The sequence below is a fragment of the Lepidothrix coronata genome, unplaced genomic scaffold (assembly GCF_001604755.1).
Source record: "Lepidothrix coronata isolate B3197 unplaced genomic scaffold, Lepidothrix_coronata-1.0 Scaffold118, whole genome shotgun sequence".
Classification (NCBI taxonomy): Eukaryota; Metazoa; Chordata; class Aves; order Passeriformes; family Pipridae; genus Lepidothrix; species Lepidothrix coronata.
The window spans coordinates 1,161,412-1,178,274 of NW_016690298.1; the positions used below are offsets into that span (position 1 = coordinate 1,161,412).

At 59.7% G+C, this 16,863-nt stretch overlaps 1 protein-coding gene across 6 annotated transcripts in view; it reads left to right on the forward strand.

Annotated features, from left to right (window-relative positions):
• The first annotated feature begins 1,387 nt into the window (after window positions 1-1,387).
• TNS1 (tensin 1) overlaps window positions 1,388-16,863 on the forward strand; it is a 54,139-nt gene continuing 38,663 nt past the window's right edge. For 4 of the 6 annotated variants that reach the window (XM_017825369.1, XM_017825370.1, XM_017825371.1 and 1 more), the window contains exons 1-9: window positions 9,465-9,498; window positions 11,677-11,718; window positions 14,497-14,546; window positions 14,859-15,030; window positions 15,353-15,403; window positions 15,916-16,038; window positions 16,343-16,407; window positions 16,520-16,603; window positions 16,725-16,837. In XM_017825369.1, coding sequence (XP_017680858.1) covers window positions 14,863-15,030; window positions 15,353-15,403; window positions 15,916-16,038; window positions 16,343-16,407; window positions 16,520-16,603; window positions 16,725-16,837 — 604 coding nt within the window. In that variant the 5' untranslated portion in view covers window positions 9,465-9,498; window positions 11,677-11,718; window positions 14,497-14,546; window positions 14,859-14,862. Of the gene's footprint in view, window positions 1,502-9,459; window positions 9,499-11,676; window positions 11,719-14,496; window positions 14,547-14,858; window positions 15,031-15,352; window positions 15,404-15,915; window positions 16,039-16,342; window positions 16,408-16,519; window positions 16,604-16,724; window positions 16,838-16,863 lie in introns of those variants that run through there. The other 2 variants (XM_017825373.1, XM_017825374.1) reach the window with 2 other exon arrangements.

A 16,863-nucleotide genomic window follows, 5' to 3' on the forward strand; every position in this document is an offset into this window, starting at 1 on the left:
CCCCTTACAGGAGTTTTGGAAGGTTCCAAAGGGAGAACCGTTTGCCAAAAACCCCTCCCTGGTGACTTTTGAGGGGGACAGCAAGGTAGGAGGGGTGTTGGGGTCCTTCACTGCTCCGGCAGAGCCAGCTCCAGCCTTTTGGCTGAGCCCACGGCTTGAGGACGGAAACGCAAACAGGAATGGGGAGGCGTTGGGTGAGAAAATGTCAACAGCACTGGGCCGGGTGCCTGGCTCGCTGCCTCCCTGGCCAGCTCGCCACTCTCTGGGCCACTGCTGGTGGGCTTCCCCTCTTTGCCCTGTGGTTTCCCGGCACTTGCATTTGAGTACAGCAAGGCTGGGGCTGGGCTGCCCCAGGCATGGCCAGGGAGACCGGGGCACCATCCACAAACATGCAGCCCCTGAGGAGGAGGAGGAGGAAGGAGGAAGGGAGACGGGAGGAAAGCCAGGGGGATGCTGGGCACACTCCAGGTTTGGGACAGGCAAGGGGGGACTGGCATGGCTCCACATACTGAAGGACAGACGGGGCTTTTCCAGCATTTTGGCTTTGGTTTTTAGTTGAGAGATGGGCTGATAAATCTTCACGTCCTCCTCAACACTGGCGGTGTTGAGGACCATTAATTGGGCACTTTGTCCCGCATGTGGCAGGGGGAGACCAAGTTGTGCCAGGGGGTGCCAGGCAGGCCCCAAGAAGGGCCCCACACACCGGTCCCTGCCACCCCCCCGCCAAGGGCACAGGGACGCCGGTGGCGTCACACGGGGTGATAAGGGCCCGACCCCGCTGCGCCCGCCGCCCGCCGTGGCCCCTCGGCACGGGGTGCGAGGAGTTTGCAGGGGGAGGTGGGGGAGGTGGGGGGGGTAATTTTTTTTTTTTGGGGGGGTCGTCTGTCCAATTGCCAGCACCCCCGCCCCAGGGCCAGCCGCTCGAGTCAGGTTCCCGGTTGCCTTTAAGGGCGTTTTTAGGGGAGGCGAGGGGAGCGGTGCGGGGCCGGACTTGGAGCGCGCCGTGCAGCTGGGGAGAGAGGGAAGAGGAGAAGAAAGAGGGAGAAGAAGCGAGGGAAGGGAGGGGAGCGGTGGAAAAAGTCATCCGGGACACCCTTCCTCCCCAGGGCCGGGGCCGGCGCCCCCGGGCTCCCCAGCCCCCGGCCGCCCCGGGGCTGCGGAGGGGAGCGGGGAGCCGGCGGGACCCCCCTGCGCCCCTCCATCGCCGGGGTCCCGCTTGCGGGGAGCGAAACCCTTCGGCTCTCCCCCTCCTTCCCTCCCCTCCCTCCTCCCTCCCTCCTTCCTTCCTTCCTTCTCCAGGCTTGGCCCGGGGAGGGAGGGGGGCTCTGCCTGCAGTCTGCCTTCACGCCTGCCCGCCCGGGCGACGCCGGGCTCCCGCCTGCCCCCCCCGGCCCCTCCGGCCGCCCCCCGCGCCCCCCGGGCCAGGTGAGGCTGCGGTGCCGTCCCTCTCGGATGTAGGCAGGCGAGACCCCGGATGGATTTCGGGAGCGTCATGAACCAGGTACGGGGGGGCGGCGAGGGCACAGGGGTCCTCAGACCCCCGGGGCAGGAGGGGGGTGCTGCAGGCGGTGTCATCTCTCCAGGGGGCGGGGGCCACGCGTGATATCCGAGCGGTGATGGGGTGGCGCGTGGTTGGGGGGGTGCTGCCCCCCCCGTGTTGGGGGGTCCGCAGTTGTCGGTCACCAGAGGGGGCCTGGGGGGGCCGGGAGTCCTTGGAAGAGGCGATGCGGTGCTCGCAGGGAGGATGATTTGGGGAGGGGGTGAGGACCGGTTTGCTGCCGGCTGGGACCTGTGAGCGGCTCCGGGGGGTCCGTGCCCCCCGTGCCCCTCTCCCCGCCTCGCCGGGGCCGGTGACTCTCAGGGTGCCCCCGAGGGGGACACACAGGCGCTGGAGTTTGCGTCTCCCCCCCCCTCCCCTGAAGTGCGTAGGGACACGTCCCCGGGGAGCGAGGGCTGCGCGGGAAACCGGGGTCCGCCCCCGGCACCCCGCTCCCGCCCCGCAGCCGAGGGGATGATGCTGGGCGCCTGTCACCCGGGCGGGGGGGCACGGTGGGGGCAGCCCCTGGGCCGGGATACCCTGGCAGCACACGGGTTAACCCCCCTGCCCAGTCCCGCCGCGGAACCGTCAATGGTTAAACCCCGAGTTAATGAGTGGCGAGGTGTCGGCGGGTGCCAGCCCCCCCGCGCCGCCCCCCCCGGCAGGGATCCCCGGCCCCTCGGCGCCGCCGGGCCCGCAGAGGGTTAACTCCGTCAGGGCAGGTCCCGGCGCAGATGTTTTTGGGCTGTGCTTCTGGGAGAGGAAACGGCCGAGCGAGGGAGGCATCAGCCCGCTTGGGTTTAAGGGCAAAACAAGAAAAAAAAGAGAAGTGCTCCGTTCCCGGGCGCCTGAGCCCACTCAGCGCTGGCGTCAGCCCCAGTTGTGGGACCCGTGACCCCAGTGTGGGTGCTGGGACAGCTGGCAGGGACAGGAGGTGACAGTGGCTGCGCCCCCTGGGTATGCATGGCACCTCGAGTTAGGTGGTTTTGGGGGGCAACCAAGCGGGCACCTCTTGTACCCACAGTGTGGTGGCACCGGGAGGACAATGTTTATCCTGCTTGGAGTCTGAAGCCACCCCCAGGGAAAGTGGATCTGTAGAAAATGAGCCTCCAGCCTGTACCCTTTCTAACGAAGCCCCTTCATTAGTGATCTTACTGTTTCAGGAAGAGCAGGGTGCTGCTTTGTGAGGCTGCTGCCCACCCTGGGGAGGGTGCTGAGTCTTGGGGCTTACTTTTGGGGTCCCGACTTGAGGGGTCCATTTGCTTCTGGCCCTGGGCCACTCTCCTGCTTTCTTTGCCACTATCTGGTCCCTGGCTTCTTGCAGCCCATCCCCAGGGCATCCCATCATAGTTCTGGCAGCCCCTGATCAGCATTGGAGCTTCCCTACTGCATATTGGGACACAGGGAAAAGAGCAGCCCCACAGTACAGTCCCTGGGGAGGAGGAAGTGGCTCCATCTCCACTTCCCCCTCCTATTCCCTCACCTCTTCAACACTGTAGATGAGGAATACCAGTTTTGGAGGTGCTGCTCATCATTTCAGTTTCCTGGCAGCATATTCAGCTCTGTCCCACAGGGTGAGGACACAGCACTGACCCCATCTCCATCTGCTTTGGACCTTTCCCTCATGAGTGCGCTTGGTGCTGTCCAAGGGACATAGATCCCTTGGAGCAGCCAAAGTTTATTTTGGCACCTTAACCACTCCTTCGACGTGGGTCACAGACGTGTGGGCACTGGCAGGTGCCCCGGATGCTTTAAGGCAGCCCAAAGCCTGCAGTAGGGTCTCTGTGCACAGGAAAGGGGCTTGCCTGGTGTTCCACCAGCCTGGCAGAGGTTGGGACAGGATCTGTGGGACAGGATCACACTGTGCTCAGGATGGGGCACAGACTGCTGACAGTTCTGTGTGCTGGCCAATCCCACGGGAATGACCGTGCTCCAAGCTCACACTGTGCTCAGGATGGGGCACAGACTGCTGACAGTTCTGTGTGCTGGCCAATCCCACGGGAATGACCGTGCTCCAAGCAATCCCATGTCAGAATCCATGTGCTGATCAGTCTCATGTGAGAATCTGTGCACTGGCCAATCCTGTGCTGGAATCACTGCTCTGACCAATCCTGCATGGGAATCACTGCTCTTACCAGTCCTGCATGGGAATCACTGCTCTGACCAGTCAGCTGTCAGAATCCATGTATTGACCAATCCTATGTATGCAGTAACTAATCCCATGTAGGAATCCATGTGCTGGCCAGTCCTGTGTGAGAATCTGTGCAGTAACTAATCCCATGTAGGAATCCACGTGCTGGCCAATCCTGTGTGAGAATCCATGCGTTTACCAGCCTCAGGTGAGAATCCAATTCCTGCCCAGTCCCATGTAAGAATCCATGCACTGACCAATCCAATTTAACAACCTGTTCATGGACCAGTCCTGGTGAACCCCCCTGCAGCAGAGTCTGTCCCAGGTGGTCCCACTGTTACTCTGTTGCCAGCCAGTCCCTGGTGCCAGAGCTAATCCCTGGCCAATCCTGCTGCCCAGTTTGGCTCTGGGGAGTTGATGAGGGGGTGGGGGGATCCCTGCACTCTCCTTTGGGGGATTCTGGTGCAGGGGGCCGTTGACCCCATGCTCTCCCTTAGGCTGGATGTAGGGTCCCCACAGGACTGGGGTGAGGGGTGTACCCACAGTGGGGTGGCAGCACCCATGAGTGGGTGCTGGTGGCAGAGCAGGACAGAGCAGAGCAGGACAGGGCTGGGGCTGTGGGGCCAGAGCCAGGCAGGCGCGTGCTGGCCTGCGGGGCCGGATCCAGACCTGCTGCCTCCAGATGTTGCCTTTTTAGGCACTGGAGCACAGCATATCCCTGCCTGTTGCCGGCCCTGTGCCGAGTCAGTCCCTGCAGGCAGAGTGGGGCCAGACCCTGTCCTGGTTATATGGAGGCACCTCTGTCTCCCTCTTGACCCCTGAAAACCCCTTTTTCCTTCCAAACAGGCTCAAGGATGCAACTTTCTCCCCCTTCCCCTAGTCTGCACTTGGCAACACTGGGGCCGATTGCTCAAACCGCCCCAAAGCCGGGACCTGCCCTTATTTGGGTTGAAACCAGGGCTATTTTGGTGCTGCTGCCTCCATCGCAACCCCTTGAAGTTTCCCTGTATGTTGTTTTCCCTGTCCTGTCCCATGTCCCTGTGCCAGGGCTGCTGGCCAGGCCATCCATGGGCTGCTGGGAGCTATCATACTCCCAGTGTGCCATGGGTCCCAGAGTGCCTTGGGGTGCCAGTGGTGGCCCCCAGGGCCACTGTGGGGTGGAACAGCTGGTGTCCTCTGTGGTATTTCATCCCTGATTTGCAGGGCTATATGTACCGGGTAACCTCTGTCCTGATCTTGCTGCCGCCTTCCTGGCGGGGATGGGCCACAGGGCGGCTCCTCGGGGACATACCGAGGAAGAGACAGAGGAGATAGCATCTGTCCCAGCTTAGGGAACATCCCTGGATAGCTCTTTGCCCTCTGGTATTCTCCCTGCATCTCTTGGGCAATGCAGGGACAGGGCAACCTGCCCTGGCATGGGGGCTGCATCCAGGTATGGAGGGGATGGCACAGTGACAGTCCCTAGCCCAGCTGCAGGGAGGGCTGGGGATTCTCGGAGGGAAGCCTGGGAGCGGTGAGACCTCTGTGCCCCAGCATCAGCCCAGATGACTCACCCTGAGCTACTGGCCAAACCGCTCCCCGGCCCTTTGGCGCATCTGCCAGTTATCCCCACCCGATGGGAGAAATCCCAAAAGCAGCAGAGCCCCTGAGTGCTGGTGAGGTCAGAGAGGGGCTGTGTGGTGCTGGGGTGCTGCCTCCTCCCTGAGACCCCCATGCCAGAGGACTGGGGCTCTGTGTGGCTGCCCTGTTCCTGGCACACCGGGGCTGTGCTGGGCAGGGTGGAGCTGGGGCGGTGGGATGGGGGGAGGGCAGGGGCGTGGATGGAAACATGCCGTCCTCCTACCGGGGACGTATTGCATAAACAGGAGTTTTGCCAGGGCTGCAAAAAATGTGAGGGCAGGAACAGGCAGCACATGGTGTAGGCAGGAGGTACCTAACCCCTGTGAAGGGCAGGGGTGTGGCCAGAGCCTGGACCCCATAGTCCCTTATGCCTGACAGGGGGGAAGGATGCTGCGGCTTGTCACATAGGGAAAGGGGGAACAGGGGTGCTGGAGAGGGAAAAATGTTCCCCAACATCCCCAGTTTGGTGGTCCCAACCTGTCACTTAAAAGTGTCTTCTGCTGTGAGGTTCCCGATGGTGGCTCACACTCTGCCCCATACCATGGCTAAGATGGGACTTGGCAAGGCTTGGTGGCTGTGTCAGGGCTGGAGGGACTGGAAAGTAGGGGAAGGGCCCTGGGGATGGCTGAGGGAGTTGCCGTGGTCCATGGCTGTCCCTGGGCCCCTGCTTGCCAGAGGCAGGGTCTTGGGGTGAGCAGAAAGTCGTGGGGGGCATGGAGAGGTGATTAACAGCCCAGCTGGGGCAAGATTGGCACAAAGCTGAGGTGAACTTGCTAGGGAGAAATTGGTCCCTTGAGGGGTGATGTTGGACCCCATGATGTGGGGTGACATGGGCTGAGCTGGCCCTGATGCTACCCAGCCTTGTCCCATGGAATGCCAATCTGGCCACTGAGTCACTACACTCTTTGGCAACTGCATTTCCAGCCCACAGAGTGGATTGGGCAGGGGAACCTGTACCAGAGCTGGAGGGAGTAGGGTGCCTTGCTTCCCTCTTTCCGGGTCCACATGCCTTCTGAGTAGTGGAGCAATGAGGGCTGTGCCTGCCTGATGCTGGCTCACTTTGGGAGGGTCCAGGATGCTGGAGCGTCCCTTTTGACAATACGTCTCCAACTCTGACCACACCAGCAGGGCAGGCTTGCTGGCATCTCAGTGCCTGGCCACGGGAAGCGTCTATGGTGTGCTGGGGTCTGTGTGAGGGCTGAGGTGGCTGTGGTGGCTGAGGTGGCTGCATCTGCTCCCGGCATTGTAAGGGTCAGCACCAGCCCGGATATCAGCCAGCTCCGGAATGTTTATCGGAGCTCCTGGGGAAGGGAAAAACAAAAACCGCCACCCAAAGGAAGGGATATGCGTCAGAGATGGGCCTGGATCACCCACCGGCAGCCAGACGGGCCATGCTGTGGGCCATGAGCCAGCGCTTGCCTGGCTCCAGCAGCCCAGCTGGGGAGACCCCAGCGCGCCCACTACTGCACTGATCCAGCCTGTTCCTGAATCGCAGGGCCCCTCCATGGAGGTTTGTTTTCCCCTAGCCCTGCCGGCATCTTACAGGTTGGGGCTACAACTCATGGGGATGCTCGAGCTGGAGCAGGACCTGGCAATGACCCTGGGCACCTCCACAGGTGCAAGGGTTATTTTGCTGAGGGAGGAGGAGGGACAGGAAGGAGGTGTTGAGGGAAGGAGGTGTGAGTGGGGGTTGCAGCATGGAGAAGGCTCTGAGGTGTCTCATCCCTGGGTACGTGGTGGATATCTGCATTCCTCCAGCCTCGCTCAGTGCTTGTGAAATGGTGCTGAAGTCCTGTCGGGAATATGTGGTGCAGAGGTCAGTCCCCGAGCTGCAGCTGGAAGGGTTAGGTGGAAGAGGGATCCCATGGGCTACTATACTCTGTGATGGCATGGCTGGGGATTGTCAGGGATTTGCCAGCCAGGTGTTTAATTCTGGTCTTGGACATCTAAAGGGTATCAGGTATCTCTAGGTATAGTGACAGCTGGAGATGAGTCAGGGAGCCCATCACCACTCTCCAGCGGAAGGCTGCAGGGTGTGCCCAACCCTTTATGAGACATCAGGGAATCCCATCACTCGTGACCACAGGGTCTTGTTCACTGGGAAACTGATTTTTCTGCTTGGCAAAACTCGGGTCTCAAGGCAGAAGCTTGTGGGATGTGGCTGCTGGAAGGGATGGGGTTGCGACCTGGGGGGCCGGGTGGGGGGCCATGGGGGGCTGGTGGGGTGGGCGGCAGCCCTGCTGCGCCTCGTTCTTCACATTCTTGGGCAGGGCTGCCGGGCGGCGGGGTCGCAGCGGCGGGGGCCAGCCGGCAGGAATGCAAACACCGGTGAGGGGGAGAAGAAAGGCTGCTGTGTCTGCCACAGCAAGGCAAAGCCTGGACCAGGGGTGTGCAGGTCCCCCCGCCTTTCCCACCACCCCCTGCACTGGGAGATGCAGGCATCCCTGAGGGCAGAGATGGGGGCGGTTCTGGGGTTTGCCACAGTCCTGTATGAAGTGATACTCTCACCAGTCCTGTGGGGCAGGAGGGGTGCTCCTGCACCTCTAGGTCAGGAGCTGGAATTCTAAGAAGTGGTCCGTTGACTGGGTCAGGGTCTTGCCTCTTCTCCTTGAACTGGGGGCACGTTTGAGCCAAACTTGAGAGAGGGATGGTAGCTGAAAACAGCTTTACATTCCTGCAGTCCTCCTAAAACTGCCTTTCTGGGATGAGAGAGTACCATATAACCTGGGTTGGTGTCTCCTGTGGATGGGAAGACTGGTGTTGGGTGACCACAAGCCCATATAGACATCAGAGAATCCGCTAGGACAAGGAAATACAACCACAGGCACCCCAGTTTTCTTGCTTTTCCAGGCAGAGGAGCGTTTGTAGCCTGCAAACTTCCTCATGCCGACAGCAGAGGAGGGGTGGGCATGAACCCTACCTGGCTGTGGGACCAGCATTCCTGTGGTGGGGGAGCTGTGCATCTCCCCCCATCACTGGCCTTGGAGCTGGGACTGGGTGGGGGCCAGGGGCCCTTGGTTGAGCATCCCCAGGGAAAGAGTGTGGCAGCGTGCGGGGCACGGTGCGGGGTACGGCACAGCCCTCGTCAGCTCCGTCCGCAGCAGCAGCGGCTCGCTGCCGGAGAACATTCCAGGGAGGCTGGCGTGGGGCCAGCGCCGCGGGGCAGGGAAAGGGGCCTTTTATGGAAGCGTTTCTGCATTAGAATAAAATCATAATAATAATGCACAGGGGAAGGGAGCACGAGCAGGCGGAACCCCTGAAAAAAACAACGAGAGGGGATGAGAGCAGACTGGCAGCCAGGGAGGGGAGCAGGCACTGGCCATCACCCTGTGGGGTCTGGGATGGGCTGGGATTTGGGTGCTCCAAATGGGGTGCTTGTGGTAAATCCTTCTTTTTATGGCCCAGGGCAGGAGAGACTGAGTGGGGTGCAGGGGGTCCACATGCTGCCATGGTGGGGGACCAGCCCCTGGGTGATGTTTGCTGTTTTGGCTCCATCCTGGCATGGGGCAGGGGATGGCTGAAGGGGGGGTGGTCACCGCTCCTAGGGACTCAGTGGTGGGGTTTGTAGAGGTCAAAGTGTCCCTAATCACACCCTCCAGCTACTGTTGGCATCTCTGGGCCAACACAGGGCTGGAGCACCTCTTCCCGCTGCCCCGGCACCAAGGAGGCGCTGCCTCTCCCACCCTGGCATGCTGCTGCTTCCCGGCGGACTGGGGTGCACGCAAAACCCAAGGTTAATTGTCAGTAATTGCCGCTGGTAATTAAGGTAACAATAGCCGGGCTGTTCAGCTGGCGGCTGCAGGAGCTCACGAGGCCAGGCTGCAGTTTGTTCCAGGAGCTGCTCTTGGCATCAGGCATCCACTCTGTGCTGTGCTGTGCCGTGCCCGCCGTGCCACCCGGGCTGGGCTGGGGCTGTCCTGGCTCCCTGGCCAAGGATGAATGGCACTTCTGCCATGGCCTTGAGTCCATTCCCAGGAAGCCCAGCCTTGACCTAGGGATGCTGCCTGGGCTCCTGCCTGGAACGGCAGGGCTGTGGGTGACCCTGTCACTCCCTTGGGTGGGCCCTTGGGAGTGGGTGGGGGGTGAATGCTGCAGCCCAGCCCCTTCCCATGCCCCATGCTGTGCAGGGGGGTGCAGGAACTAATCTTGGCTCTCTTCTGCTTCCTTGCAGGCTGTGACCCCCTGCTCCCCCACTGTCAACTATGAGTTGGTAAGTGACACCCCACTGTGAGCCATGAGTGGGGCTCTGGGGATACTAGATGGGACTGGACACCCTGTTCTGCGCTGGGTGTGGGGCTCTCTCTACCCAGGGGCTTCAGGATGTGAATCTTTCACCCCCAAAACCAAAGGGGTCCTGAGCTGAGGGTAAGGGCGCCTCCCATTTTGGTACTGTGTCCCCCAGTATTGCTGGCTGCAGGCCATCCCACATCTGAGCAGCACAAGCTGGGGCAGCCCAGCCATCGTGGGACTCCTGGAGTTGGAGCTTTCAGGGAAGAGGAACTTGCAGGGTTGCTGAGAGGGAGAGGCAGATGGGACGTGACCAGCCAGGGCTCCAGGGTCCCCCGGTACAGAGGGCCTTCCCTCCCTGGCCACAGCCAGGGCGGTTTCTTGCACGCCCGGAGATGGTTATACCAGATGTGCCTTTGGCTCAGGGCGCCCAAGGCTGTGCATTTGCAGCTCTTGTTACTGTCACCATCTACTTTTGTCCCTCCTGGGGACCTTTAATGTTCTGCTGGGGCCAGGGAGACTCACAGCCCTTCCCACCCTGTGCTCTCTGGACACCAGGAAAGCAGCTGGGCGTGCCATCTCTGTTCACCCTGTCCTGAGGAGGATGGGTGCAGGGGCACTGGGCAGGCAGCCACAGTCCTTTGCCACACTGCTCTAGGCCATGACTAGGCTCTGGGAGTAGCAAGGGCACTGAGATGTCACCTGGAGCAGGGCCATGTCCAAGCCAGAGGTTTGGGAAGTGTGACGCAATGGTGCCCACCAGGCAGCGTTTTGCCAACAAAGCAGCTCCCTTGCCCCATCCCCAGCCTGGCAATGCCTGTGGCAGCAGGCAAAGCAGGCACGTGGCAGCAGGGAGACTGGCAGAGCCTGGGGCCAGCGTGGCCGCCCTTCTTTTTTTGCTCCAGAGTGTGCCAAGGCTTGCTGGGGCAGGCACTGGGGAGAGGAGGCCCTGGCAGGGTTTCAGCTCGGGCTCGGCAGCCTGGCAGTGCTTGCAGTGTCTGTGCCTCACAGGGGGCCCTGGGCCGGGCACCCCATAGCTGGGCAGAGGTCTCACCCCTAGGTGGGTGGGTGTAGGGGACAACCCCCTGCAAGCTCATCAGAGCAGCACAAGAGCCCAAGTGAGTGAGGGGATGGGGTGGGAGTGGAGCACGCTGCCTGCCCTGGAGCCCCGTGGTGGTTATCTGCCCCAGGTTTAATCTCTGCCTGCACCCTGCCGCCCCTGCCAACCTCCCCAGACACTTATCACCAGCAAAAACATGTTGGCTTCGAGCTGGGACCGTTACTGTGGCTTTGAGAGGAAATCAAAAGGGGTTTGCCCTGTCCCGTGGCTGGAAATGTCTGCCCTGGCCCTGCTGCCAGGGCTGGAGGAGCCTGGTTTTGGGGGTTCCCTCCATCTTCCTGGTCCCAAGACTCATATAAACCACCAAGCTGGGTTCTTTTGCTGTGCCACCCTCAGGCACCCCAACCACCATTCTCAGGCAGAGGTATCTGTCCTCTGCTCCCTGTATTTGGGGTCCAGATGCTCTCCCCAACCTCAGGAAGTTAATTCCTGTCTCCAGCCCTGTTTCAGAACTCTCTGTAGACTCCAGTGGCGTGTCACTAAATGTGCCTACTTTGAAGATCTCAGACCCTGGTTCTGCTCCCGTCAGGGTCCTTTGCTGGCCCTGTGGGGCCGGTTTTATCTTGAGGAGGTGAGCCTGCTGGTGGCCAGTGGCCAGGCTGAGTATGGGACTGCACAGGCTTGCCCCATTGTTTACCTGCTGGCTGTAGGGTCTGACCATGGAGGATCTATCTGGGACCCTGGAGATGTGGAGGGCACTGGGTGCCCATCGTGGAGCAAGCTGAGGGTTTAGCTGAGTGCTCCCAATCTGCGACACTGGTTGAGTGTGGTAGGTGGCTGCTGGGAGGCAGGATGGCAGCATCCTTGGTACCTGAGTTTCGCCCCAGCTCTGTGCTTAGGTTTTGAGGGATTCTCAGCCTTTAGGAAGAGTGGACATATTGGTGGGCAAGGAAGGAAGTGGGACCATTGAGCATTTCCTAGGAAGGACCAGAAATAGCTAGGGGGGAATTTTGGCTGTGGTCCCTGCTCTGTATGCATGTCTCTCAATCTCTCCTTCTCTCTTGCTTGCCTTTTTCTCTCTCCCCTTCCTCCTGCCTGCAGCCATCCCCAGGGGAGAGCATCACCAAGCAGGTAGACACCCTGGTAAGTGCGACCAGTCATGGAGGCTGATCTCTGCCTCAGGACCTCCTGGGGGGGCTACTCGTGCCTGTCCCATTGCTGCAAGCACCCCCTGCAGCCAAAATCCCTCAATCCAGGATGCTCCTGTGGTCTCCCAATATCCCTGGGACCCCCCAGCTCTCCCTCCCTGCCAGCCAAGGTGATGATGGCCATGCCAAAGGCCAAGTGAGATGCCCAGGGTTGGTGGCAGAGGTTGTGGTGGAAACTGGTGTAGTGGGGACCAGGGCTTTTGCTGCAAAGCTGGCTTTCCTGTCTCAGAGCCAGGGATCTGTTATTTAATCTATGGACATGAAATTGCTAAGACAGTGTAGACAAATGCACTGCCAAAGTCAACGCGGACGGCTTCCCCCGCCCTTGCCCACAGCCAGCTTGCCGGCCTCCCTGTGCACTGGGGCTGGGACCCAAGGGATGAAGGCACGATGGTTCCCATGAGGAAGAGGGTGAAAGCCTTCCTCACCTGGGATCTGGCTTTGCCTCATCCCTTCGGTTATCCAGGACATGTTTGCTGCCCTTGTCTGAGCTGGAGAAAGAGCACCCACAGCTAGAAAAATCCAATCAGGAGCCTCCTTTGCTGGCTTTGCTCTCTTTTGGGGAAGTTTCCTGTTATTTTTGCAGCCTTTCTTGTGCCTCTCATCACCCTTTCCAAGTAGAAGGGACCTGTGGGTTTTGGATGCTTCCAGGAGCCTGGGGACATGCCAAGTTAGCTTGGGACTGGGAGGCGTATTCTCGATGGTGTTGCCAGAGGGGTCTTCAACCCAATGTGACTGGAACCAGCCTGTCCTGTGCTGGGCTGGACTTGCCTATACTGGCTTGGCTGGAGTCTCTCCTCCAGAGAGAATGTTTGCAGGATCTCCCAGTCCAGTGGTGGGCAGGAGTGTTTAATAACATGAGCGTTTTCTCCTATCAGCTGATCGCAGGCTGACTCTTCCTCGTGCAGGGGCTGGCGGCAGAGCTGGCAGTGCAGCTGTGGTTAGATCAGGGGGAGTAGGGCAGAGCTCGGGAGCGGGGCAGAGCCCGAGGGCTCTTGATGGGGCAGGGGACACTGGAGGGCCCTCTCTGCGAGCACCCGCTCTCCTGGGCCTGGAGAGTGTCAGGAGTGGAGCTGCCATGGCATGGAAATGGATTAGCAAGGGTCTCACTGCTGTCAAGGTATGGTAAGGGAGAGGGGCTCTGGTGTCCCCACCTTGCTCGCTCTCCCGTGCCTCAGTTTACCCCTGTGGGAGAGGAGCATGAGTCTGTGTTGCCCCATGTCAGATCTCCTTTGGGCAAGGCTGGACTGGGAGGCTGCTGTGTCTGGGTGTGGTGATGTGGGCTGACAGGGCTCTCCTACCTGGTGGTGTGGGTGGGGGACCCCAGATGTCTCTGTTACAAAGGTTTGGGGCAGAGCAGAAGTTACAGTGGAGATCTTATCCTGGTCACTGGTGGGTGATGCAGGGACGAGCCCACATTCTGGGTCAGGCTTGTTTCACACACCCTAGTTCTCCCAGGAAAGGTTTTACTTCTCTTTTTGCTGCATTTTAACTCCTTATTTGCTCTCAGCAATGCTGGAGTGTTTCTGGGGTGAGCAGGAAATTTGGGGCACCCTGAGGAGAACCTGGAGGGGGAATTGTCACTCCTGCCCAAGCACCCTTGAGTGCTCAGGCAGGGCTGCTGCCTTCTGGAGTGGCTTTGGCTGGCAGGGGAGATGGTTGTCCCCAGGCTCTGGGGCTGCTGAACCTGACCCTGCTCCACCAGGCAGCCTGACCTTGAAAGGAGCAAGGGAGAGTGACGCTGGCTGCCCACCGGAGCAGCTCTGGGACTGCACTGGATGGGAGGTGGCAGGTGAAGAGTGTCGGAAACCTCTCTCCCACTTCCCTTTGATGTAATGGTTGTGGGATGCTGCAGCCCGAGGAGAGTGGCAGCAGGTCCTGCAGCTTCATGGACAGAAGGGGCATCCTGGGAACCAGCTGCAGGATGCATCTCTTATTTCTGATCCTTCCAGGTGCTTGGGACATGTTATCTGCCCAAGATTAGTCTTTAAATGACTCCCGCTTATTAGCTGGAGATACTATAACTAATGAGCTGCGAGTGTGTTTTTCCTTAGCAGTTTTTTTTGGAAACCCTGCTTTGTTTTTCGGCTGAGGTCACAAAGTCACTGAGCAAGCCGGCTGCAGATGAAATTCTCGAGGCCGGGGAACATGCATAAATAGAAGTTTCCTGCTCTGAGAACTCAAACATTTCCTCCAGGCATTTGGCTCAGGAGAGCCGGGGCCAAAGCAAACTGCTGTGCCTGGCTGTCTCCTCGATGCTGCTTGGGCAGCGAACCTGCCTCTGCTCTGGGTAGGGCCAAAGCAGCTCTGTCCCACCAGGTGTGTGTACGCAGCCTAACAGAGACAAGAGAGACTTCTGACATGCCTTAGACTGTGTCTACATACTCAGCATCTTCCCAAAAGGTCCTCTGGGACCCTTTGCCAAGGCACCAGTCCCACAGTGTCTGTGGTGGCTGGTCCCAGCTGCTGTGGTTGTGAGACTTGGGTTTTGCTTGTGGGATGAGGGGGGACAATGATGGTGTCAAGGTGTTTGTGCCACTGGGATGCTTGGTGGGTAATATTTGGAGATGTTTTGGGGGTGTTACCATGTGCAGTGCAGTGTGGTGGGGGTGGGATGCGTCGGCAGCACTATCACACCCAGCCCCAGCAGGACCCCTGTGCTGTCTGTGACTGGGTCATGGCGGTAACTTGCTTTTCCTCTCTGGTTCTTTAGGATGCCACAAAATCCTCCAGGAGTGGGCAGTCACGCTGCAAAACATCCAGGTAGATGCCTCAATTTCCCTTTCTGGTGACCATCTCTGCATTGCATGAACTTCCCCCTCTCTGCCAACACTTTGCTTCTCCAGATGTGCTACACCTGGGAGATGCTCCCAATGGAGAAGATATGGGGGTTATGATCCACCATCCTTAACTTGGGTCCCCTAGACACCCCAATGGGACTGGGAGCAGGGGAAAGGCTGCAGGCTGCTCTGCTGCTATGTCCCCATGTGTCCCAGCCCATCCCACAGGTTGGGGAAGGGTCACTGTGTCCCCTCCCCATACCATTCCTTGACAGCGGTCCCCTCTCTTGCCCAGGAGCATGAGCCTGACTACGGCCATGGAGAGCAGCTGTGAGCTGGACCTGGTGTACATCACGGAGCGGATCATTGCTGTCTCCTACCCCAGTGTGGCTGAGGAGCAGAGTTACTGCAGCAACCTCCGTGAAGTGGCGCACATGCTGAAGTCCAAGCATGGGAACAACTATGTGGTTAGGGGCACAGCTGCATCCCTCTCAGACTGGGGAAGGGGCTGGGGTGCTCAGACCCTAGGGATGGGGTGCTTGCGGAGTACTGCGTCCTTGTCTCTCTGTCTGGGCTTAGCTCTGGTGAGGGGAGGGTCTTTGCACTAAGGTGGATAGATTTTTTTCCTTCTTTGAAACTCATCCTGGGAGTTTTTGATCATTGTGTCTCCCTGTGGCAAGGTGTTACTCTAATGGCAGGATTTGGGGAGGCTTTGGGGTGAGGAAGAGATGAGAGGTAGCAGCGAGGTAGGAAGATGTCCCTTCACTCTGTTTTTCCTCTTCTCTGAAGCTTTTCAACCTATCTGAACGGAGACGTGATGTCAACAAACTTCACCCCAAGGTGGGTCACAGCTGTGGGAAGCAGAGGGAATCTTGGGCCTGAGGGCAGGGCTGTTTGCAGGACCAGCTCCTGCTATGTCTGGGGGAGGAACAGCCACCTTCTCTATTCCACCCAGCTAGAACCCACCCTGAGAAAAGCACTGAGAGTTCCCACTGGGTTTGTGGTATCTCAGCCTGACTCCCATTGCCTTCCTCATCCCCCATTCCCAGCCCAAACCTGGCTGTTTGGGATCTCTTGGAGACCTCCGTAAGGCATTGTCCCTATCCCTGTGACAATGGGGAACCCTGAGCAGCTGAGCCAAGTGACCTGGGGTGAGGGGCCTGAGATCTGGGACCATGATGGCCTCCCTGGGCCAGGGGCCTGGGCAGTGGGGTGCAGGGTTGGGGTTGGGAGGGGCACATCAGAGCAACACAGTGGTGCCCACCCTGGGTACATGCCCTGGGCTTTGCACACGGGCAGGCTGGGGACTCTGCAGGGAGTGCATGTGACCTCTGGCTGTTCCCCCTGCTCAGGTGCTGGATTTTGGGTGGCCTGACATGCACACCCCAGCGCTGGAGAAGATTTGCAGCATTTGCAAAGCCATGGACACCTGGCTCAATGCGGCGGCACACAATGTGGTGGTCCTGCACAACAAGGTGGGCTGAACCCATCCCCAGGGTGTGCAGTGATGGAGGCACTGGGGGTCTGCGGGACTACAGAGATGGGGCTGAGTGGCCTCAGAGGCCAAAGGATGCAGGGAATGTGGTGGTTGGTGGCTTGGTATGTGGGTAGGTGTCAATGTATGCATAGATTGGTGTGTGTCTAATAAGGGTTGGGGGGTGTGCGTGCTGGCGTGTGCATATAGGGACCAGTGTGTGCCTGCCTCAGTGTGGGACGTCTGTGCCCGGGCGCTTGCAGGCACCACTGCCCCATGACACCCCTTCTGCTGTGTGCCCGCAGGGGAACCGTGGCCGGCTGGGGGTGGTGGTGGCTGCCTACATGCACTACAGCAACATCTCAGCCAGGTGAGAGGGACATGCAATCCTGGGGTGGCCCTGGGGCCCACTGCTGACCTCCACACCAGCGGTGCTGGGGTGCTGGTGCCAGTACTTTGCTTCAACCTCATCTGCCCCACAGCGCTGACCAGGCTCTGGACAGGTTTGCCATGAAACGCTTCTATGAGGACAAGGTGGTGCCAGTGGGACAGCCATCCCAAAAAAGGTGGGTTCTGGAAAGCCCTTGCAGGCTGGGTTTTGTCCCCAGAGCCAGAGTGATTGGATGCAGGGTCCAAGGTGGATGCTCTTTGTGGGTCCTGCTCTTGAGCTGCCTGTCTTTCCTTCAGGTACATCCATTACTTCAGTGGGCTCCTCTCTGGCAGCATCAAGATGAACAACAAGCCCCTCTTCCTCCACCACGTCATCATGCACGGCATCCCCAACTTTGAGTCGAAAGGCGGTAGGTGCCCCCGACTCCTTTCCCCA